Raw genomic sequence first — 24714 nt, forward strand, 5'->3', positions numbered from 1 at the left:
GAAAAATTTGGTAACGTCTTCAATAGTAGCCAGGTCAAAAGAGGAAAGTGTTGAATGTGCTGCTAGAAGGAGTATGTTAAATAGAGAAGATAACAGTACAGTGGAAGTGTCGTCACAAATTGCATCAATCTTGTTTTCATGTAATTGCCAATCTCTTGGGCAGTAAGTGAGTTAGTGGTTTAGAGGTGGACAAAGCAGAGAGTTTAAGGTAGGGAAGAGCCGACAAAGACTGGGTGACAAGGTATTAATAAGTTTGGCAGTATGGAAGCATGATTTTTATTTTAGGAGGGCAGATTTGAATAGGGTGAAGTCCTGCAAGGATTTAGCTTTACACCACAATCATTCAAGAGTACAGCTATGTCTCCTGAGGTTTCTGGTGTTTTTCGTTTACCAAGGTTTTAACTTGTTTCTTCTGTTTCTTCACAGCACCGCATTATCAAGACTTCCAAAACCATGGAATTAAATGTTTGCGGCACATTTTAAAGGTGGTGGGTATAGAATACACAACACATGCACCAAAAGAGTGAATTTACAGCAATGGTCATCTACATTTTATTTGCATCCTAGGGGTGATACAAGTAATTATCTCACACAGTCACAATTCAGTGATAATTTCACTGACTCGGTAGCACTCATTGGTGATTCACATAACCATTCTTCAGGTTTAACACCTATATGAGTTCTGAACTCTGAAGAGCTATGTCTAACAATGCATCACAACAGGAATATCCTAATGCATTAGTGAGAACAGAAGAGAATAGAGGGGCTGTGGGTAATGATAATACATTAGAAATTCACACAATACTTATAGAATCTACTTTTGTTCTGCCCTCTGCACTTTCCCCATTGGGAATTTCTTTTTTAGTAAAGAAAACGTAAGACATGTGGAACTTCAAGTCATCAATTTATATTTTCATACACTCACTAGGGATGAAATAGATGTATTATAATTTGACCCTTATCAAAATTTAGACCATTTTGAAGCCATTAAGGATATTTATTTGTTTGTGAGAAAACTCACACTGAGGGCGTAACATAACGATGTAACATTAGCCCAGAAAAAAAGAGATCTTAAAAACAATCACCAGATTGTAAATAAACCATCAGATAAGGGGGTGATGTGACTATGATGGACCACCCAGGATATCAATGGATGTGCCTTAAGATATTATCTAATCGAGATTGGTACCAACCTGTAAATATATCAGTGTTTGCTCAATACCAAAATACCTAGTTCTATTATATTATCATGGATGTATATAATCAAGTTATTATTAACAAAGATCTTTTTTAATTTATTGATGTTTGACAACCCCTGCATGTTAACATTCTATGCATTACCTAAAATGTATAAAAACCTCCAGGACCCCTTGGGATGTCATATCATCATCTGCAAGAGGGAGTCTGACTGAACAAGCCAGTAAAGTGCTGGATAACCACTTACATGCTCATGTCCCTTTCCTCCTGCATACAGGATACTGCTGCTGCTGTTAAGAGCCATAGAGAGCATTCATGTGCCATAAGGCTCAAGCTCAGTTATAATAGATGTGGAAGCCTTATACAGTTCAACACTCCCTGAGATAGGCATTTCAGTCATATATACATTTTTGAATGAAGATGCTAACTCATGTAAATGATATAATGCTTTCATTTTGAATTTGTGACAGTACATCTTGACCAGGAATGTTTTTGTTTTTATTCCATAAGAGTTTTATTGTGAAAAAAGTTTTCATACACAGCATGAAACATATAACAGGTGTTTGAACAATCAGAACAGTTACATAATGATATGCCCTCACTCTCAAGGTTTTAGCTTTGCAAAGGATCTATTCATAAGGCTCAAGTCCTCAATCATTTTCTAGAGTCTATAACCAGGTAACATAAAGTATACATTTCGGATGTGGATCCTGTGTGGGGCTGAAGAAAGGTGGGACAATGGATTTGTATGTATGTTTCCGTCGTTTGTACCTAGTCAGGGATGGGAGTGTTGTGACTGTGAGGTAGGGTGAAGCTATATACCAGGGTATGCTCTCTATCTGTCTGTCTAAGGTTTGAGGAGTAAGGGGACGGGCTGTCACCTGAGCTAATTTGGTCATGGGTATGGGTGGGTAGGTCGTAGTCTAAGTAGGGGGGTGAAGGTGAGGGGGAAAGACTGTGGGGGGAGTGTGGGGAGGGGGGGAGTGTGGGGAGGGGGGGAGGGAGTCCCTGGGCTTCGCTCCCTCGGACCCCACCGAATATAGGGGATGATAAGGGTCTCATGAAAGCATCCCTGTCTAGAGGGATTCCATCTTGGGGAGTATCTCAATAAAAGGATGGGCTAATGTGTGAGCCGTATTGGCAGGGTAATCCTTTAAGCTAGATTGTTTGGGCTATCCCGGTCAGCTCTGGAGGGGTCTGGACAGTTTAGGCCCATGATAGATAGATATCTCTCTGTAGCACAGAATTGGGTCCAGCATGTCCAGATGCATGAAAATTTCTCTGAGGAATCTTGAGCAATATGGATTAGTTCTTCCATCTCGGCCGTTTTTTTCACACGTGAAAGCCATTCAGAGATAGTTGGGGCCTGGGGTGATCCCCAGTGAGCAGGAATGCATAGTTTTGCAGCATTAATCATGTGTATCCCCAGGGATTTCTTATATGAGTGGGCTGGAGTGGAGGAATGATGAAGGATGAACCGAGCTGGAGTATATTCTATATGGCATGCGGTCACTTGAGAGGTGATATCATGTACTTGTGTCCAAAAGGTCTGTAAACTTGGACATGACCACCACAAATGTAGGAGGGAGACTTTTTCGTTCGAGCATCTCCAACATTTGTCTGAAGTCTCTGTATTAAATTTATTTAGTAGTTCTGGAGTGCGGTACCACCGTGATAGAGTTTTGTGGTTGTTTTCTTGTACTGTGACATTGAGTGAGCCCTTGTGCGCTAATGTGAAAATGCGTTCCCAGTTTTCCTCGGCTAGGTCAATTTGTAGTTCCTTTTCCCACGCCTGGCAGGCCTTTCCATCTCTGAGGGAAATGAATGCGAAGAGCATAGAGTGTATGTTGGAAATTATATGTTGTTGCGGTGTAGATTGCGCATGTTTTTGTTTTTAGTGAGTCTCCCTTTCTCAAGGTGCAAGGGGTGGCAATGGGCACACAATGTGCCCCATCATATGCTAAACTGTACCTGGGGGAATAGTAAAGGGAGTTTTCTTATGTTGATTCATCTCAATTGACAACCTGTGCCACATACTTGCATGGCACAGGTACATTGACAATATGTTCCTAATCTGGATGGGACGAGATGAAAAATGGATGGCTTTATGATCTGCATATCCACATAATACATATGATCTTAAATTTACAGTGGAATGTGATTTGAAACAGAGTGACATTTGTATAACTGTTCAGGATGATGGTGCATTGATATCTGATTTATATGGAAAACCAACTGTAGAAAATACTGTACTGCATGTTACATGCAGTATAGTGTTTGCTGCCCATCCTGACCCTTTAAAGAGAAGTATTCCATATATGAAAAGTATGTGTGTCTTTAATGTAGCTGAACTCAAGAGATTTTTTGATTCAAGCAAAACATCTGCAATATCAGCTACTACAAAGGGGCTACAGTAGCAAAGTTTAAAAAAAAAAAAACCGTATATAAAAGAGCATGTATACAGTTGCTTTGATTTTTGAGATGGTAAAAAGATGTCAACCTAAGAACCGAAATTTTATCTTATAGTATGCAGGACAACATGCCCAACTTTGTTATATTTTACAAAGTTACTGGCAGGACCTGGTTCACCTGTTGGTGGCACTGTTGTTTCCAGAGTTGAAGGGCGCAGTTCCGGTGGCCACCAGCAGGTATCTCCTGGCAACCAGCAGATCCTAGTAATTAGGCACTACCTGATGCTGGCTGCTGGTAAGGGATATAACCCCTTTCTTGACTTGCATCAGTGCTTCAGTGTTTTGCCTTTTAGCCATATACCTGTGTGCTGATTATCCTGATCCCTGTCCTTTCATGTACCTTGCATCTAGTTCTATGTATCCTGTTACCGCCATCTCTGCTTCCATTGTTCCCAGTCCTGGTCATGCCCTGTTTATGTCAGCTTCCCTCCATTTGTGTATAGTGTATTATAGTTAGGTTGTTTGCTTTGCTTTTGCTTCACTGTCATGTTTTTTTTCACTTTTGCTTTGCCTGTGGTTTGTGTGGGTCGGAACAGATGTTGAGTGCATTAATAAAATTTATTTTAATCATACTCAGTCTGATTCCAGTTTCCTAAGTACAGCTACACTCAACCGATCCTCCCTGCTGCCACTGGATACTTGGTATCCCTTACATGGACATTCCTATTGTCACTAAGTATGTGGGACCCAGACCTGAGATCACCTTCAGGTGAACTAAATCTCTCATATACATGATCGGACTATCTGGCAGGCTTAGTCCAGCGGACCAGAGTCTGCTGTACAATTTGATCATGTGTGGGATCCAGCTGACTTTTTCTTCCTAAAAGTCCAGCGGACTTAGAAATAAGACTTGACTCAAAATTGTCTGCCGGACTCGGCTTTCGAGCAGACAATCCGCTCGTCTGTATGCTGGTCCGCCAGACTTTCCAAATAAAAGGACTTGTCCACACACAGACTAAAGTCCATTCTTTTTTAACGTGATTTCAGGTAAAATGGGATTAGAGAAGGAAGTCAATCTCACCACCTCCATCCACGAGATCCACACCTTGCAAGCCCTGTTTCCTGGTATAGGTTTTAAGGGTAACCCCTACACTGAAAAATGGCATGGGGTTCCCCCAAAGTCCATACCAGACCCTTATCTGAGCACGCAGCCTGGCCAGTCAGGATAGGGGATGGGGACGAGAGATCGCCCCCTCCTCCTGAACCGTACCAGGCCACATGCCCTCAACATGGGGGGTGGGTGCTTTGGGGAAGGGGGCGCCCTGCGGCCCCCCACCCCAAAGCACCTTGTCCCCATGTTGATGAGGACAAGGGCCTCTTCCTGACAACCCTGGCTGTTGATTGTCGGGGTATGCGGGCGGGGGGCTTATCGGAATCCGGGATCCCCTTTAATAAGGGGCCCCCAGAGATGTGAATGAGTATGGGGTACATCATACCTCTACCCATTCACCTGAGGGAAAAAGTGTCAATAAAAAAACCACACTACACAAAGTAGTTTATTAGGCAGCTCCGGGGGTCTTCTTTCGACTTTGGGGGTCTTCTTCTGACTTCTTCACACTTTCCGGTTCTTCTCGCCGAGTTCCTCCACTATCTTCTGCTCTTTTGCCGCTCTTTTGCTAGCGGAGAAGCCCGACTTTCTCCTTCATCGTCGTCGCCATCGCCGTCTTCTTCTTCCATCTTGTGTTCTTCCGATGTTGACATGACGCTCTCTCCCACTGTAATGCAGTGGACACGGTACACGGCGACTTATATAGGCATACAGGGTGGGGTGACCCCGTCCCTTATGACATCACAGTCCCTGCATCCCCCAGGGGATAAGAGGCGGGGTCACCAGGTGACATCACTTGGTGACCCCACCCCGTATGCCTATATAAGTCGCCACGTACTGTGTCCACAGCATTACAACGGGACAACATTGGAGGAACAGAAGGAAGAAGAAGGTGGCGATGACGATGACAAAGGAGAAAGCCGGGTTCCTCCGCTAGCAAAAGAGTGGCAAAAGAGCAGAAGATAGCGGAGAAGTCCAGGGAAAAGAACCGAAAAGCGTGGAGAAGAAGAACCCCGAAGTCAGAAGAAGACCCCCGGAGCTGCCTAATAAACTACTTTAAAAACATGTGTAGTGTGTTTTTATATTGACACTTTTTCCCTCAGGTGGATGAGTAGGGGTACGATGTACCCCATAGTCATTCACATAGGATGGGGAGCCGGGATACCCCCCTTTCCTGATCGGCCAGGCTGCATGCTCTGATAAGGGTGTGGTATGGACTTTGGAGGGACCCCCACGCTGTTTTTCGGCGTAGGGGTTACCCTTAAAACCCATACCAGGCGACCAGCCTCGCAAGGTATCAATCTCACCGATGGAGGCGGCGAGATTGACTTCCTTCTCTAGTCCCTTCGTACCTGAAGTCACGTTCAAAATGAACAGACTTTAGTCTATGTGTGGGCAAGTCCATTCATTTGGAAAGTCCGGCGGACCTCCGACAAAAGTCCGGAGGATTGTCCACCGGAAAGTCCGTTTGTGTGTGGTCGGGTGTGTGCAAGTCCGCTCGCTCATAAAGTCAGGTGGACCTCCACTGCAAAGTCCGATCGTATGTATGCAGCATTAGAGATCAACTAACATACTTGAGACAAGGAAGAAAGGTACCTATGCATATAGTTACTACAGAAACTGCCCATGGATCCTACCATTGGGAAACTATAGTTTTCACCAATGACCCTAAATGGTTCCCCCATCATATAAACTGTCAGACAGTGGGGGTAGTTTATCTGATGATATATTACTATAAGTAATTTTATGTCATTTTGGAGGACAATTTACGATCATATGTACTTTATTGAAAATTGTGAAATATCCTCACCTTTTAGTAGACGTGGGGTTATGCCACAAATATTATTTAAATACGATCTAGTTTCATGCACTTGAATATGTGCTTTTATCAATTAGAGGAGATGATGTGGATATATATCTTTTGTAGCCAGATGGATCCAATTTTACATGCTACCAAAACTCTTGTCCTTAATGAAGTGATCAGTTTCAAGTCTTTCCTACGAGGAAGGTGAAATGATACATAACCTGACACATGTTGGTTAAGTTTATATTATCTAGACAGTGTATAATTTATGCATATACTGGCCTGTTCTGTTCTTGCTTATCTAGCACTCATTTGCAGATACTGGGCTCTATCCACAAAGTGGTATCTTAAAGCATCTGAGTGTGCAGTAAGATACCGCACAGCTTTTTTCAAACCATTTTTGGCATCAAGTAAAAAATGTTACTAAAATACTGCATGAGTTATTTTATGAAGTCATGCAGTATTTTAGAAGTGAAAGCCTGCAGGGGGCAGAGCAGCCAGCTAATGGAGCTCTGAGATTGATCACTGGTCTTTGATTGCTCAGTTCTCCATCTTACAGCTGGTGGGGGACAGATGTAGACGTGGGACCTGGTATGTGACCTGGCATGGTTCAGGAGGGGAGGCGCTCTCTCATCCCCCACTCTTTCTTAACCTTCCAGGCTGCATGCTTGGATAAGAGTCTGGTATGGATCTCAAGCCGCTTTTAAAAAACTTTTTGGAGTGGGGGTTCCCCTCAAAATCCATACTAGACCCGAAATGGCCTGGTATGGATTGCATTTTTTTGTGATTTTTCATTGCCAGCATTTCTTTTTATTCAGCTGTCAGTGGGGAACCCCGCCGACAGGTGATGACTCATCAGTTAAGGATGTGGCTGCAGGGTCCTCACCAACCATGTTGTTTACTGGTTGTCAAGGATGCTGGTGGCTGCCGGCTCCTTAAATGTCACAAGCCAGGACCCAGAGCTGGGACAAGGCATGGGCAAGAGAGGTGGCTGCCGTGGGCACTGTGGTATCATGAGAGGTGGGGGGACCACAAGGATATTGAGGGGAGGGGATTTGTGTTGGTAGAGGATATTTGGGGCCAGCAAGGGGTAAAAATTGCTCTAGAAGGGGAAATTTGGTTGGGTGCTAAGAGTTGTGATTTGAGGAGCATTGTGTTGGGAAGGAGGAAGAGGATTTGTGCTGGAAGGGGGATTTGGGGGATTTTTTTTGGGGGGGGGATTTCTGCTAGTAAGGATGATTGGGGCAAATTTTTTTTTGGGGGGGGGGGGGTGATTTGTGTTAGGGGGGAGGGGTTGTGCTGGGAGGAGGGATTTGGAGTGGAGGGAAAAAGGATGTGTACTGGGAGAGGAAATTTGAGGGGTAGAGGATTTGTGCTAGGAGGAGACATTTTTTTTGGTCGATTTGTGCAAGAGGATTTGAGAAGAAAGAGGATTTGAACTGGTTTGGGGGTGGAAGTGCTAGGAGAGGGGACTTTAGCAGAGAGTGGATTTGTCCTGAGAGGAGAGGCGATTTCTGCTTAGGGGGTAAGAATGCAAATTATTGCTCATTTTTTTTATTTCAGGGAGGGGGGTTTGCTGACATACAATGCTCATACATCTTGGAGGGGGCAGTTTGGCATGTTTGTCCTGGGCTCTAGATGACTGTGCCCTGGCACTGCCAGGACGCTGCTTATTTACCACATTAAATTTTTTCCTTTTGTGAATTGACTTTCAATCATGTTTTGGTAAAGACCACATAAAGCAATAGTGAATGGACATTTTCAGGATCTCATGTCGATCTGGTTCTGCGAATGAAGCTCACTAGCATTTTTCATCTTGTGAGTGTTTGTGTCAATGTTTTTACTTATTTGTAATAAATATTCATATATTGTTGTGGTTTATTCTTTTAGCACTCTACTCCTGAAGAAGCTATATGCAAAACATGTTGAGAGAGGCCATATCTATAACCGATAGATCAAAAGAAACCGAGTACACTTTAAAGACCGATATTACACTGGTCATTTTTTTTTTTGTTTTTTTTTTTGTTTTTTTTATAAATCTAGAAAAAGAGGGGCTAGTTTTTGTGCATTAGATTTCATTAGTTTAGATTCATGGGAAAGATTCCTTGATGAACACAGTTAAAATGTTAGTTCACCTTTATAAAAAAAATACCCTATGCAGTCCATCAACACAAATCCATAACTCTAAATGAATAAGATTTTAAAACTATACATTTGTGCTCTTTCCATACCTGTAGACCATTTGTACACCATGGAGTAACGCTTGCCCCAAACACTTAGGATAGGTGAGAGTATTGCAGCTAGTGCGCTCATTCACAATGACAAAAGGGCTGACTGCACATGTGCAGGGCTTGGATAGAAGGATGGAGCTTGCTCCTGTACCACTAGGGGGTGCTTGTCCCAAAAAATTGAAGAGTGTGGAATGAGAGGAAAGTAGATTGGTTAAGGTGGGGTGAAAAAAAAAAAAACAAGGATGCTCAGAACATGAACAGAGATAGGAATCCCCACAGGGTAGCTCTATTGGTATTAAAAGTGTGACAATATGACTATAACTCACACTAGGAGGGCAAGGTAACTTGTATGAAAATAGGTTAATCGTATGGATCTGGCCATGGCCTATGACAGTAAAAATAAAAGGTGAATGTGGTTATGGTGGAATGAGGTAAGTCCCTGTAAATAAGGATGTAACACCATGAAAAAAGAACCATAAGAAGGAGAGGTAAGAGGAATGTATTAAACTTTTTTTTTCTGCTGGTACAAAAATGTTACCTTTGTATTCATTCTACTCATTCCTTCCTTGCTGCAGAACAAGCATTTAAAACACATACACACAATTGAAAAAAAAAAAAAATCATATATATATATATATATATATATATATATATATATATATATATATATATATATATAAAATTTAATTTGTAAATAAGTTTGCTTAAAGCTTGTTTGAAATTTTTGTTGTTTGAAATTAAAGCGTAGAACACAAAAGTGGAACTTCTGCTTATCCGTCTCCTCCCCCCTCTGATGCCACATTTGGCACCTTTCGAGGGGGACTGGTACATATTTTTGACAGATGCTGTTCCCCACTTCTGGAGACGTCTCTCGAAAGTTCACCCCCTCCTCCTTCCTCCACCACCAGGCCAATTAGAAAGTGCAGCACACTTCACGCATATGCAGTAGAGAACTGGCTGTGAAGCCAAAAGGCTGCACTGCTGGTTTGCCTTACCAGGAATGGTGGCAGCTGCACCCAACAGCCAGTCCGAATATCAACTGGGGTGTTGACATTGTGGGCTCCCTGAACAGGTAAGTGTCCATATATTATACTTTTCATTGTTTGTGTGGAGGGGCTGGACCTCATCTTTAAGAACAATCACTTGCAAAATTTCGATAAAAGCATTAAAATATAGAAAACATTAAACAATATCAGCCTTGCTTGTCTCCCCTACAACAGAAAAAAAAAACAATATACAGTATGTTTTATTTTTATATCATGATTAATAAGAAAGCTATTACCAAGTTATTAGGTCCATGGCTCTGCAGCCTAAAGTGTTACTAAACCCACAACAGTAAAATCAGTCTGTATATGCGGTAAAACAAGCTTGTTATACTCACTGTGGAACCTAAGGGGTTAATCCTCTGCATTGTGTAAAAAGGCTGTTTGATCCTGTCTTCTCTGATTCTCCTTTTCTTTAACTGACTCCAACCCATCTCCTGATAGAACAGAGCATTGGGAGTCAGGCTGCAGATGCTTAGTTTGGTGTGTATTGCTAGAGATTTTTCTTGGGAGAGTGCATGTGATCACACAGGGCCAATCAGTACTGTCAAGACAGAGGGTCAGGGGAAAATGAAAATCCCTCCTACAAGATTTAACCAGACACTGATACAAGTCACAAGACTGCTCTAACTGCTGAGGAAAAAAGGTATTTAGCAGTTTATATTTACTAAAACGATTGCATGTCCATGTTCTGTGTACTGTGGGAGACCAGATATAGTGAATGCACGGTCCTGGGTTTACTAACACTTTTAAGTAGTGAAATAAAAAGATGATCTATTATTGTACACATACTTTGCCAAACCTGGACTTTGCTCAAATAACAGTTGTTCTAGAGGTAAGGTCAGTTTATTGTATTTATTTGCATAATAATAGTACACTTACTTTTGCAGTGCACTTGTTTCTATCCTTTCCTTCTCTTTTTTACATCTCTCTTTATATTTTTTCACACGGGTTTCCCATAGTCCTCTGATATGAGAAATATCAATGACTACAACTTCAAACGTCATGGTCTCACATCCAAATTATCTGTAGGTGAGCTATAAGAAGAAGAAAAAAAAACACATTTATGAGCCATGATAAGGTGGTTTCTGATGAGGTGTTTGAACAGTGTTTATGTGCTTTATAGCAGGAAATATAGAATAACATCAACATTCTTTTATGTTGCCTTTTGAGTTAATTATATATTTTACTAAATATTATTCTTGCTTTTTTGAAAATGACGCACTATAATTCTTAAAGGAATAGATTGCATGTTTAACCCCTTACGTACCAATGTACATCTATCAACAGTGGATCAGTGGCCCTTTATTTACTCTGTGCCATTTATGAACGGCACTGGATAAATAGCCATCGGGCAGGTACACAGAGACATTGTACCAAGCCGATTTGAGAGGCCAGGTACCATGTGATCTCTCTGATAGGTCATCACAGCGATCACATTGTACTGTTTACTGTGATGATCCCTCCCCTTCCCTTTACAGCAGGGGAAGAAGAGAGATCAGTATTATGATTGGACACAGAATGAATGGATCAGCAGCTGCAGCTTTCCAAAAAAGTAGTAGTAAGATGTAAATTACGCCTCACCTGTAAATTATCCTGCCCATGTGATTATTAAACCTCCTTCACCTCCTACATACCATTGTATGTAACCAGAACATTAACCCCTTCACTCTCTCCTTCCTCTCTATGACCTGTGCATCAATATATAGTATCTAGTCCACCCTTACCAAGCTTCCTTAGAAAAAAAAAATGATGTGACCATGGACTTTATAGGCACCACACAAAACAATTTGTTACATAACAAATCTATGTTTTTTGTGGTGCCTATAAAGTCCATGAGCACAAAATTTTAAATTTCTAAAGTTTATATAATTAAACAGGCTGTGGCACGGTTTACTCCTTTTCTGTTTCCACATTACCACCCAGTGGTTTTCCACGTCTATGATATCCATTACCAAGCTTCGTGTTTAGCGTCCCTAGTACCTGCATGTTTCTTCATTTCCCAAAAATGTTGTCAAAAAAGAGATGAGGTGGGGGGGGGGGGGGTGTCTACTTTCCACAAACATTTCATTTTGGGGGCTTTCTGGCATTATTATTTAACAGGAAATAGAGAAAGCTGTTTTTTTTTTCTTTTTCTTATATATATATATGCCTCAAAAAATATAAAATAAGCAAACTATCCTTTAAAAAAGGGCTGAGATATTTCCCTGGAAACTATAGACCAGTTAGCCTAACATTAATAGTCTGCAAGTTATTGGAGGGGATGATAGAGGACTATATCTAAGATATTAGTAATAAAAACAGTATCAGTTCCCCCCACACATTTACTTTACAAACTGAGGTCTGTCAGCATGGACCATAGGGTGAGTACCTGGATTTAAAAATGGCTGCAGGGGAGGAGGAAATTTCTCCTAACTCTCGGCTTCTCTTCTTCCTGCTCACAAGTGTCCACAATCAGGGGAAAGTTCTCCTTAAAGAATCCTTTCACCTTGTGGGGGGTCCTAGGATTGCATCTTCCATCGGAGACACGGAGGAGAGACAGAGAAGATCCTCACACAGGTCAGAGCAGAATCAGCTTCATGTCTACAGTCTGCACATTGCAGGCCAAGGAACCCCCACAAGGTGGAATGATTCTTTAAGGAGAACTTTCCTCTGATTGCGGACACTTGTGAGCAGGAGGAAGAGAAGCCGAGAGTTGGGGGAGATTTCCACCTTCATGTCCAGTCACCGTGCTGGGAAAATCCAGAAGTCACCAGACCATAGAAGACTCATCAGAGGAGCCAAGAGGACCCCAGCCATAGAAGACTCATCATAGGAGCCAAGAGGGACCATCTGAGAGGACCCAACCATAGAAGATTCATCAGAGGAGCCAAGAGGGACCATCCAAGAGGACCCCAACCATAGAAGACTCCTCAGAGGAGCCAAGAGGGACCATCCGAGAGGACCCCAACCATAGAAGACTCATCAAAGGAGCTCCATATCAACCTCCAGACCAGGACACCATCAGCCAGCAGTTCAGAAATGTTTTCCATCTATCCAACTTGATTTGTACTAGTTGACTATACCATAGCGGACAGTGCTGATTAATATATCTAGCCAAGAGAGGACTTTCTCTGATATGTATGCTGATTTCGCCATATGATACCCAAGGTGGGAAGGCGTAGCAGACCCTCTATAATCAAAGGGTCCACTCAGTGAGGTGAGCAGCTATCTTCTACTTTGGTGGAGGTTTTGAAATTCCCACAAAGTCACCTGAATGCAATACTTGTAGTTCATCACTGAAGACTGCACGGATTGTTTTTTCATTATATATTTTTTATTTTTCATTATGGACTTATTTATTTAGCCCTGCCCTGCCTTTCTTATAATAGATGTGAACCAGGTCTTAGGGAGATTTATCTTCCTGTCCTAGAGATGTTAAGTGAAAGGAAAACTTCCAAAGTGGGAGGAAATACCAGAACTACCATAGCAAGTGTACCCTTTGAAAGATATCTCCTCTATTCCATGCTAGGTATCATCTGTAACATTTTGCCAAGGTTTTAACACTTCCCTATAAAAAAATGTTTTGGCTATGCTTTTATTTTACTCTACTGTATTTTGTGAAAATTAGAAATAATAATAGATATATTGCATATGAAGAATTCTACATTTTTCAGGATATTAAATAAATGTAAGGTGAAAACATATTGAAATTATGTGTGATTTTCAGACCCTCTATTAGGCAATTTACTGTTGTTAAAACTTACAAATGTTGCCCTTTGAATTATATCCACAATGTACTGCTTGCAAAACCTTTTGTTTACACATCACATTTGTTTTCTATTTTGGATATAAAATAACTGCTAGTATAAAAATAATTATTTTACTGCAATAAAGCTACTATTAGATTGTTTTGTATACATGGTAATTATTCTGATGAAGTGTGAGAAATGCATCCTTTTAACAAAAAAGAAAACCTTATTTACTTAATCACTCCCTAGATAACTTACACATTGATTTGAATTTTAATTAAGAAAGATTAGACTATTTTAGTCCTAAACTTTGCATAATCCCCTCGGTATTAAAGTGACTTTCACTATACTCATGTTTTAAAATAAATGCATACCTGTAAAAGAAGACTGTATATGCTCATCTTTCCTACTACCTATGATGCAAATGCCACTCTAATCCTCCAAATGTTTCACAAAGATACTGACACTTATATGACTACTGACCTTCTAGGTCCTCTGCAGCTCTCATTGAGCCCTCCTGCTGACCTCCACATTTTACAGTACAGATACACTAAAGATGCAGAGGTCAGCAGTGGTAAGCAGTGAGAGCTGCAGAGGACCCAACACTCCCTGAAGGTTTTGTTTCCTTGTGGGTTGTTAGGAATGTTGCACGGGAAAGGTGAGTATACACTCTTCTTTCATAGGTATGGCTTGATTTTAAAAGAAATATAAGTATATATCTGCTGCCATTTATAATCAGATCAACAGTTATGGGTATGTAACTGTCATTACATCTGCCCAATATATGATATCTTGCTTTTTTTTTTAAATTTAAAGTGGAACTTTAGTCAGAAAATAAAGTCATGCTAGATCACTTCAGGCTGGCCCCTTTTGCAGGTATAATGATGCGGATTGATATTGCATTCCTCCAAGAAACACATTTCACAGAAAATAGTCTTCCTATGCTTGGAAACAGTTTTTTTTCCAATATTTTACCATGCTAGCAACCCTTTGTCCAAGTCCAAGGAAGTGTCCATTTTAATCTTGAGTAAAATATCATGGACATGTAATGAATCCCATATAGACATAGGGGGTCAATACTTATTTCTTAAAGGTACGATCAAGGGGATTAGAGTGACCTTGGCCTCCTTTTACGCCCCAAACACACAACAAGATTCCTTTTTTTTAGAAATACCTTAATTAAATTGATGGTTCCTAGGGAAGATACTTTGTGGAAACTTAATGATAGCCTTTTACAGGATCAGAGGGTTATGAAAGATGTTATTAGGGAGGTTTTATGTTTTTTTGAGACCAATGATACACAGGAGTGTGCCCCCGGAGTGATTTGGGAGGCCTATAAAGCAGTGATTAGGGGTGCTTTAAGTGAACATGGGGCTAGGATTAAACGTGAAAGAGAGGCAAAGTTAACAGCCCTACTGATGGATATACATTGATTATAAACAATTCATAAACAAACTCCCCTCTCAGATGTGGAAAGAAACTTTTTGACCTGTAGACAGGTTACTGATGTATTGCTTTATAAAGCCCAGAAGATAATACAGATTGGTCATAGACATGCCTACAAGTCCGGTAATAAATGTGGTAAATCATTAGCTCAGACACTACAGGAGTAACAATCAATGACTTATGTTCCATCGATTTTGCGAGCGAATGGGAGAAAACACACCTTGCCTAAACAAATAACTCAGAAATTTGCGGAGTTCTATTCTTCACTCTATAACCTGCATCTGGATTTTCCTGATCAGTTGACACTACATGAATATCTAGCATCCTCTGGTATGCCTGGCCTAACAAGTACAGTGCAGCAAGAATTGGAGTCACCAATTACCTTAGAGGAATTACAAACAGCAGTGAACTCATTAAAGTCAAGTAAAGCACCTGGCCCAGATGGTTTCACTGTGTATAACTATAAACAGTTAATGCCCATTTTGGGGCCTTACCTCATAAAAATGTTTAATGGATTAGGCGACTCTTTCCACACAGAAACTTTGAAAGCTCATATTACAGTAATACTGAAAGAAGATAAAGACCCCACACAGTGTGGGAGTCACAGGCCAATCTCTCTTTTAAAATACAGACTTTAAACTCTTTACCAAGATTATTGCAACCCGCAACAACTGCTCTCCTTGATCCAATTGGACCAGGTTGGGTTTTTCCCAGGGAGGGAGCACGGGACAACACTATAAAGGCCTTAAATTTAATTCACTTGGCCAATATATCTAAGACCTCATGCATGTTTTTAGGACCAGATGCAGAGAAAGCTTTTGATAGCGTGAATTGGAAGTTTATATTCTCTGTATTACGACATATGAGGCTGGGAGATAATATGTTAAGATGAATTTGGAGTATATCTACCACCCCATCTGCAAAGGTAAAGGTAAATGGAATTCTATCTCCCCACTTTATGATTACTAATGGGACGAGGCAGGGATGTCCTTTGTCACCTATTCTTTTCGCACTTTCTTTGGAACCTTTCCTTTGCAAGATTTGGGCAAATCTAGATATTCAGGGAATGAAGGTAGACAGATTTCAACATAAGATCTCGACATACGCAGATGATATTCTTTTTTCTCTAACAAATCCGATGATATCCCTCACTAATCTCTTTCAGGAAATAGAGATATATGGATCTTTATTCTATTTTAAAATTAACTTTTCCAAGTTGGAGGCCATGGGAATAGCTGTCCCCAGTGCTTTGCTGAAGTTACTAAAATCTAGTTATAAGTTTAAATGGACGGATCCATCTCTGCAGTATTTAGGGATCCCAGCAGACCTTTCACGCACATTTGAGTTTAATTTACCATTCTTTTTTGTAAGGTGCGGACACTCCTGGGGAAATGGCACAAAGGGTTTCATTCCTGGTTTGGGAGATGTAACATTATTAAAATGTATATTTTACCAAAGTTTCTGTACCTGTTCAAAATCACCCCTTCCCATTGGGAGGTTCAGAACATAGATACCTTTCACCAGAAGTCCCTTTGGATCACTTTTATGAAATTGTGGTAGAGGGCGCTCATCATCACCTTTAGTGTTTTTAATGCTACTGATGTGTTCACCAATTCTTATACATAGCTGTCTCTTGGTTTTCCCTATGTAAATTTTATTGCAGGCCAGCTAAGCACATACATTACTCTTGTAGTGTCACAATTGACAAATTGCTTAATTTTATATGTTTGAGTTCCTTCAGAATTGGTGAACACATTAGTGTGATGTACATGGCTGCAGATGTTACAGTGCCCACAGGCCAACATGCCTTTCAGAGGCACTAAACTTGTTAGCCAGTTTGGAGTTTTAGTTATTTGATACTCTGAGTGAACCAAAGAGTCATTCAGGTTCCGTGCTCTTCTGGCTGTAAGAAGTGGTCTGGGCCCCACTATTTTAGAAATGAGGGGGGTGGAGCTGAGAATATGCCAGTGTCTACTAAAGACATCTCTGATTTGGTTCTATTGGGAACCATATTAAGTTAGTATTCTAGGATAGTCTTTTTGTTTTGGAATGTCTCTTTTTTGACCAACCAGAAGATCTTCCCATTTACGTTTGATCGCTTTTTTTCTATCTTTCTTCAGTGACCTATGAGACTACTCCCACCCTTTTTCCTTCCCCAGGTCCCGGAGGTTGCTACATGTGAAATGTATGTTCCTTGCTAAAGAACATTATTTTTTATCAAGTTGTTATAGGTAAAGTTGTACTTTAATAAATTATTGATAGAAAAGCATAATAACATTCTTTAATGATAGTTGGCCATTGCATAAACTAAGAGGGCCTGGTAGATGAGGTAGATAAACTATAACTAAGAGGGTCTGGTAGATGAGGCAGATATTCTGTAGCAGAGCTTTTGACTAATGTTCATAGGATAAAGCATGGTCCAAAAGGGAAAGAGGAAATGATGAGGAGCACCAGGCTTTGTGACACCCTGGGTCCCTGGGTGGAACACACGCCAACCTTGTCAGATGGGTTTTGCTGCAACCACCGTTTTTGCGGGCCTGGTAGAGAACATTTTAAAGGTTTTTGCAGATGTAACCTGAAAGATTTTGATAAATATTTTTTGAAACTTTTCACACTATGAGGATCTCTGGTCTTCTTCTTTATCACTCTGCTCTCATCACTGGAACTACGAGTTAGTGAGGACTGGTTGGCTGCTCTTCCTTCCCTGGTCATGGAGAATATTAAGGTTGATTTAAGGTTGAATAAAGACACCAGTCCATCCTGAGTGAGTGTCTACAATTGTCCCTACCCCTGTACATCACACACTCACATTGGTCCCAACCCTCAAGGAGCCCACAATCCAAGGCCCCTGTTTATATACTAGGGCCAATTTTGGACAGAAGCCAATTAACCTACCTGCATGTCTTTGGAGTGTGGGAGGAAACCGGAGTACCCGGAGGAAACCCATGCAGGCACAGAGAGAACAAGCACGCTCCAGGCAGGTAGTGTCATGGTTGGGATTCAAACCAGCAACCCGTTTTACTACTAGGTGAGAGTGCTAACCACTACACCACTGTGCCGTTCACTGTCCCACTGAAAATCAATCTTGTATGCTGTCTACACTATATATCAGCCAATGTGGGTTACATGAACTAGATAGACCCTATAGACCCTATACACCTGAGAGAACTTTTTACACTGGATCTCACATTTTCTGATCAAGAAGATTATTATTTTAATGTTTGAACTTTTTCATGGATTGATTGTTTATTGCTACATGAATAGCACATTATTTAATACTTTATTTTTACTTTTATGCACTTGTCACTTTATTGTTAATTAATTAATTTGGTAATATCGTATATACTCGAGTATAAGCCGAGTTTTTCAGACCATTTTTTAGGTTGAGAAACCTCCCTCGGCTTATACTCGAGTGAGCTGTACAGCAGCCGTACCTTTGATTACTAAAACAGCGGGCGTCTCCCACTGTGTTATGCAATCAATGGGGTGGCCGTCCGTTGTAACAAAGCCCCGCCTCCTCCTTGTCCATGATAGAAGAACACTGATACAATGCTTGGAAACTGTATTAGTGTTCCATCTATGACAGACGAGGAGGAGGTGGGGCTTTGTTACAATGGACAGCCACTGAACAGAGTGCATGACACAGCAGTAGACACCCACTGTTTTAGTAATCAAAGGTACGGTTGCAGATGGGCACAGTGAGGCTGCAAATGGGCACAGTGAGGCTGAAAATTGGCACAGTGAGGCTGCAGATGGGCACAGTGAGGCTGCAAATGGACACAGTGAGGCTGCAAATGGGCACAGTGAGGCTGCAAATGAGCACAGTGAGGCTGCAAATGAGCACAGTGAGGCTGCAAATGGGCACAATGAAGCTGCAAATGAGCCCAGTGAGGCTGCAAATAGGCCCAGTGAGGCTGTAAAAGGGAACAATGAGGCTTCAGATGGGTACAGTGAGGCTGCAGATGGGCACAGTGAGGCTGCAAATGGGCACAGTGATGCTGCAAATGGGCAGAGTGAGGCTGCAAATGGGCAGAGTGAGGCTGCAAATGTGGCACAGTGAGGCTGCAGATGGGCACGGTGAGGCTGCAGATGGGCACGGTGAGGCTGCAAATGGGCACAGTGAGGCTGCAGATGGGCATTGTTTACCCAGTAGCTGCTGCATTTTCCCACCCTAGGCTTATACTCGAGTCAATATGTTTTTCCAGTTTTTTGTGGTAAAATTAAGTGCCTCGGCTTATATTTGGGTCGGCCTACGGCTTATAACCTGCTGTCACAAATAGTATATATAATATTCACAAGGCAGGAGTGCCCAAATCTCTAAGTAAGGGGTGGGCCCTGTGCCTGCCAGTATTTTACAAACTGTGTGTCCAAGAATATTGGTTGGAAAAGAGAGTTCCTTACCCCTTTTGCTGCCAGAGCCATTACATAAAACCTCAAAAACATAATATACTTTCTGAAACCCTACAGAATAAATTAACAGTAGACCCAATTTTATTTGTCACACTATATTAGCGCAACGGTTTATGAAAAGCAAATTTTCAGTAAAAAATACATTAACGGATAAGTTCACCTTTTGTACCATGTTACACCCATATTCAGGGTGAAACATGTAATATGTTACTGTTGCAGCAGCCTCTGCACCTCCCCCCCAATCCCCCGTTGTGACAGGATTCCTCTCCCTGCACCTGCTGTCACAATTTAACAAAAATGCAGCCACGTGGGGTGCACGCATCTGGCCACGTCATTCATTTTCAGAGTTCTGTGAATGGGAGAACTACAAGTACCAACATTCTTTGCAGCTGATAGCTTGTAATTCTCAATAAACTACCAAGGCACTGTTGAGCACTCTAGGTAGTTCTCTGAAGCTTCCTGTCATTGTATATCTGCTTGCGCCTACAAGGTACGAGCAACAGATACACCAACAACCTGCAATAGCCTGAGATTGCACCTGTGATCTGCTGATCGCAGGTGCCATGCTTTGCAGGCTCCTAGTAAAAGTAATAAATGCAATTTTTTTACCTGCAAAAAGATGTGCATTTATTATTCTTTTTTACAAAGGTGAAGATGATGTTGCTGGGTAAATAGATACATAAAATTTGAAACCTTAAAATTGTGTGTGCCTGTGAAATGGCAACAAACTTCAGTACCCTATATTTGCTGAAGTCAACACTTTAAAAACCCCTATAGGTTATCAGTTTAGAGTGAACCATGAATAAAGGTCTTAGCCCTTGTACACACGGTCGGACATTTTGACAACAAAATCCGTCGGATTTTGTCCGAAACTTGTGTTGCATACACGCGGTCGGACAAAGTTGTCGGAAAATCCAATCGTACGCAACGTGATGACGTTATTTCGTTACGATGGGACTACGTTCAGGCTAGTAGCCAAAAGCTTTGGTCTAGGAATTTGATCTGAGCATGCGTGGCACTTTGTCTGATCGGAATTCTCTACACACAATCGGACAAAGTCCGATCGGATCATGTTGTCGGAAAGTTTTATAGCCCAGCTCTAAAACTTTGTCCGTCGGATATTCCGACGGAAACAGTCCGATGGAGCCCACACACAGTCGGATTATTCGACAACGCGGTCCGATCAGACATTTTTCGTCGGAATGTCCGACCATCTGTACAAGGGCTTAGAATTATTGCTTTCACTCCAGGGTGATATGTAACTTGTGCAGCGTGATCAATGTTTTCAAGCATAGTCACCCAAATGTATATACATGTATATATATATATATATATATATGTATATATGTATGTGTCATACATGCATATATGTGGGGGCCCAATTTTTTTCCAAGGGTATTTTAAGGGCTTGGATATAACTTTAATTCATTACACTTTTTTCACTAAACGGTTTTTAATACATAGAGGACAAACAGATTTTTTGGTGGCAAGTTCTCTTTAATGAGGCATCAAGAGTCTAAAAGATCCCTGATGTCTCAAGGGTCCTCTGATAAAGCTGATGGAATGACTTCCAAGTGAGTAAAATAAAAATAAGGCCAGCAAACATATGTCCGCTGGTCTCCCTCCCCTCTACCAGCAACTGCCATATGTGTTCCAGGTCCACCGCTGGGCAGGTGGAAACGGGAAAACATGGTGCGTATGAGGGTATGGCTGTTACTGTGTGTGTCGCCTCAAGCTGTCACCTAAAATTAAGTGACAGCATTTTTCATGTAAGTAACTTGCTTGCTGACTTTTACAATAGTTGTTGCAAAGTGGTTTGTATTAAAAAAATATATATATATGTATTACACTCTTGGTGCATTTCTCTTCCATATAAATACACTACTAGGAGGTACTATATTTTTCTGTGGTTGAGGATGACTGTTTGTGATCTGTGGCAGTGAGGTCTGGGATTTCAGTAAAAATGCATCTTGATCATACAGGGGATGTGGTAATTTATCATCCCACCATAGGGCAGGTAAACTTCCACTTAAGTTTTCTTACTTTTAAGCAGACCTTGCAATAATACAAGGTCCCACTATGTTCTAGTAACCCCCTACCCCCACCCCCACCCCAGTAGACAGTGGTAACCTAAAGGTTAATCTAAAAAGTAAAAACATTAGGAAAAAAAAGTTAAACTTTTTTTACCTAATGTCAAACTGCGGCCCTTTGCTTGCTTTTATATGGCCCTTGGAGTATTATTCCCCCCACTCTCAGCAACAGCGGGGGTATAGTTGCTGCCACTGACATTGACAATGGGGCGCTATTCCTCCCCCTACACCAATGATGGGTCACTATTCCTCCCATTGACACCAATGATGGGGCACTATTCCTCCCTTTGATACCTATTCCCCCCATTGATACAAACAATGGGGCACTATTACTCCCCCTAATGCTAGGACATTTCTACTTCCATTAGCCACCGTGTGGTCCCCCAAAAATTTGAAGGACAGTAAACTGGCCCTTTGTTTAGAAAGTTTGGAGACCCTTGTACTAGACCATGGCTTCCAGTCCATTGATGCCAGTCAGCCTTACTGATGAATCCTAGGAAAGCTTAGGATCCCAAATTCCAAACCTCTTTTTTTAAGTTTTGAGTTTGTGTTTTACATGGGAAGGTTAAGTGATAGAGATTAGCTGGTGGGCTTTAACCATAGATTCACAAAACATAATTGTTGCTTTAGTCATCTGTATAAGAAACAGTGGACTCGATTTACTAAAGGCAAATAGACTATGCACTTTTCAAAGGGCAGTTGTGCTCTGCAAGTGCAGTTGCTCCAGAGCTTAGTAAATTACTTAAATCTACTTCTCTTGTATACTCCTGGTTGACCCAATCAACTCTCAAAGAAAGCAATAGTCACAAAGAAAGATGGGATATAGACCTGGGTATCAAAATTAGTGAAGCTCAATGGGAAAAAGCCTGTATCCTAGCCCATAAGTGTTCACTAAGCACAAGGACTCAAGAAACATCCTATAACATTCTAACCCAATGGTATGTGACCCCACAAGGGCCAGGAAGTGGTTCCCGACATCCTCTGACACCTGTTGGAGATATGGCACAGATATAGGCATGTTTTCACACATCTGGTGGACATGTCCTCTGATCCTGAACTACTGGAGTAAAATTATATTCTGGATACAACACATAACCAAGACCAAACTAAATCTAAATGCTGCAGCCTGCCTGATTCATATCAATTCATACACACTTAGCAAATAGACCATAACCAGGCTCTTAAATGCAGCTAAAACTTTGATCCCCCTACACTGGAAATCCACCATCACTCCAGGAGTCAGGGATTGGTTTAACAAAGTTCAATACACCTATAAAATGGAAGAAATTCTAGCAATGAAAAAATAAAACAATGGGGGTTATTTACGAAAGGCAAATACACTTTGCACTACAAGTGCACTTGGAAGTGTAGTTGCTGTAGATCTGAGGGGGACATGCAAGGAAAATAAAAAAAAAACAGAATTTTAGCTTGCACATGATTGGATGATAAAATCAGCAGAGCTTCCCCTCATTTCAGATCTAACCCTCAGATTTACAGTGACTGCACTTCCAAATGCACTTGTAGTCCAAAGTGGATTTTGCTTTCGTAAATAACCCCCCAATGTCAGCTCTAACAAGATGTGGCAACCATGGTATCTGTTCACACTATCAGATGAATATAAGACAATGACTAATTCAACTTAATAATCTCCGGGTTTTAGCAGATAAAAGTTATAACAATATAGTCTCTACACTATTCACACTTTTTTTTTTTTTTTTTTTTTTTTTTTCCATTCAAGAATTTTATTTGACATAAATGAGTATACAAATCGTTGGGGTACAACCATACAAACAAAAGGGTATAACGAGGGAGGTACAAACAAGTCATACAGGTTCCAAAAATAAAGTCAATACAAAAAAGTACCTTAGCATGAATGACTGTGAGCTGCAGAAAACATAAGACAAGGTTTACATGAGAGGCTTATCTTGAACAACCTTAAATAATGGGTGTAAACACATAGCAAAAGGAGATTTTCGAATTCCGTACATATGGAATCGTGAGTGACACCAATGTTCCAATACAGAGTCTTGTTTAGAAGCAAGCATCACGAAAATCAGCAATGTGAGTTTCGAGAGTTAGGATGAGTAGATATTTGTCTGGAGATCATTCAATCGTCATGTGTGTCTTTTGATTCCTATGTGTGGTAAGGGTTACTAGGTAACCAGACCAGCTGGTGTCTTAAGGTGTACCCGCTAGAGGCGTAAATGGGAATGGGAGTTGAGAGGGGATTAGGGACAGGAAGGTGGTGTGTGGGGGGAGTCTATAACAGTAATCATATGAGTTTGTAATGGGATTCCCAGAAAAAAAAAAAAAAAAAAAAAAAAAAACAAAAAAAAACAAAAAAAAAAAAAATAAAAAAAATTGGGGGGTAGGAAAATTTAATCTTGGAGGGAGGAAGCAAATGAAGGAGGGGAAGGGGAGGAAGAGACCGGGCCCGTCCGCGGGGGGCACGAGCCGCCATTCTAGCCTCGGACTTTGACCAGTCTCCCCCACCCCCCCCACGTTACAGGTATGTGCACATATCATAGGGGATGAGGAATGCGTTTGCTCAAGTGGCATGAAGTTGCATGGTGCGTTTGTACTCTGGAGTCGTCTTAAAATGGGTCCAGCAGGCCCACCGTGCATTATGTTTCGTAATGGTCTCCTGGGAAATAGCTATGAGTTCTTCCATTTCAGCATTTCTATTAATCCTCATAAACCATTCCTTGATTGATGGAATCGTAGAAGTGCCCCAATGAACAGGGATGCACAACTTTGCTGCATTTAGCAGGTGCATTATTAAAGACCTAAAATAAGTGCGTCTAGATAAAGTGGTATGATGAAGTAATAATTGAGCTGGGGAGAATTCCAGAGAGTAAGAAGTTATTGTCGAAGTTAATTTGTGAACTTCCTGCCAGAATTTTTGGAGTGTGGGGCACGACCACCATATGTGGACGTGAGAGCCCGGTTCGGTTTTGCATCGCCAACATAGGTTAGATGTGGCCGGCGCGTATTTGTTGATAAGGGTTGGGACTCTATACCAGCGATTGAGAATTTTGTAACCGTTCTCTTGTGTGGATACGTTTATCGAGCCCTTGAGAGTGTATTCAAATATTTGTTCCCATTGGTCTTCTGAGATGGGGATTGCAAGCGCCTTCTCCCAATAGTGACAGTTTTTATGTTTCCTTGGGTGCTTACTAAAGAGGATCTGATATATGTATGATACCAAGTGTCTTTGTGGTGCAGATTCCGAGCATAGCGTTT

The 24714-nt window shown here is 41.3% G+C and overlaps 1 protein-coding gene across 1 annotated transcript in view; it reads right to left on the reverse strand.

Annotated features, from left to right (window-relative positions):
- Positions 1-24714, reverse strand: part of LRRC2 (leucine rich repeat containing 2) — a 433585-nt gene that overhangs the window by 365840 nt on the left and 43031 nt on the right. Inside the window, exon 2 of the mRNA XM_077474787.1 lies at positions 10677-10831. Within this exon, the coding sequence (XP_077330913.1) occupies positions 10677-10801 (125 nt within the window). The 5' untranslated portion in view covers positions 10802-10831. The remainder of the gene's footprint in view (positions 1-10676; positions 10832-24714) is intronic.

This window comes from Lithobates pipiens, unplaced genomic scaffold (assembly GCF_037356315.1).
Source record: "Lithobates pipiens isolate NorthernLeopardFrog02 unplaced genomic scaffold, aLitPip1_a1.2 Scaffold_13, whole genome shotgun sequence".
Lineage (NCBI taxonomy): Eukaryota > Metazoa > Chordata > Amphibia > Anura > Ranidae > Lithobates > Lithobates pipiens.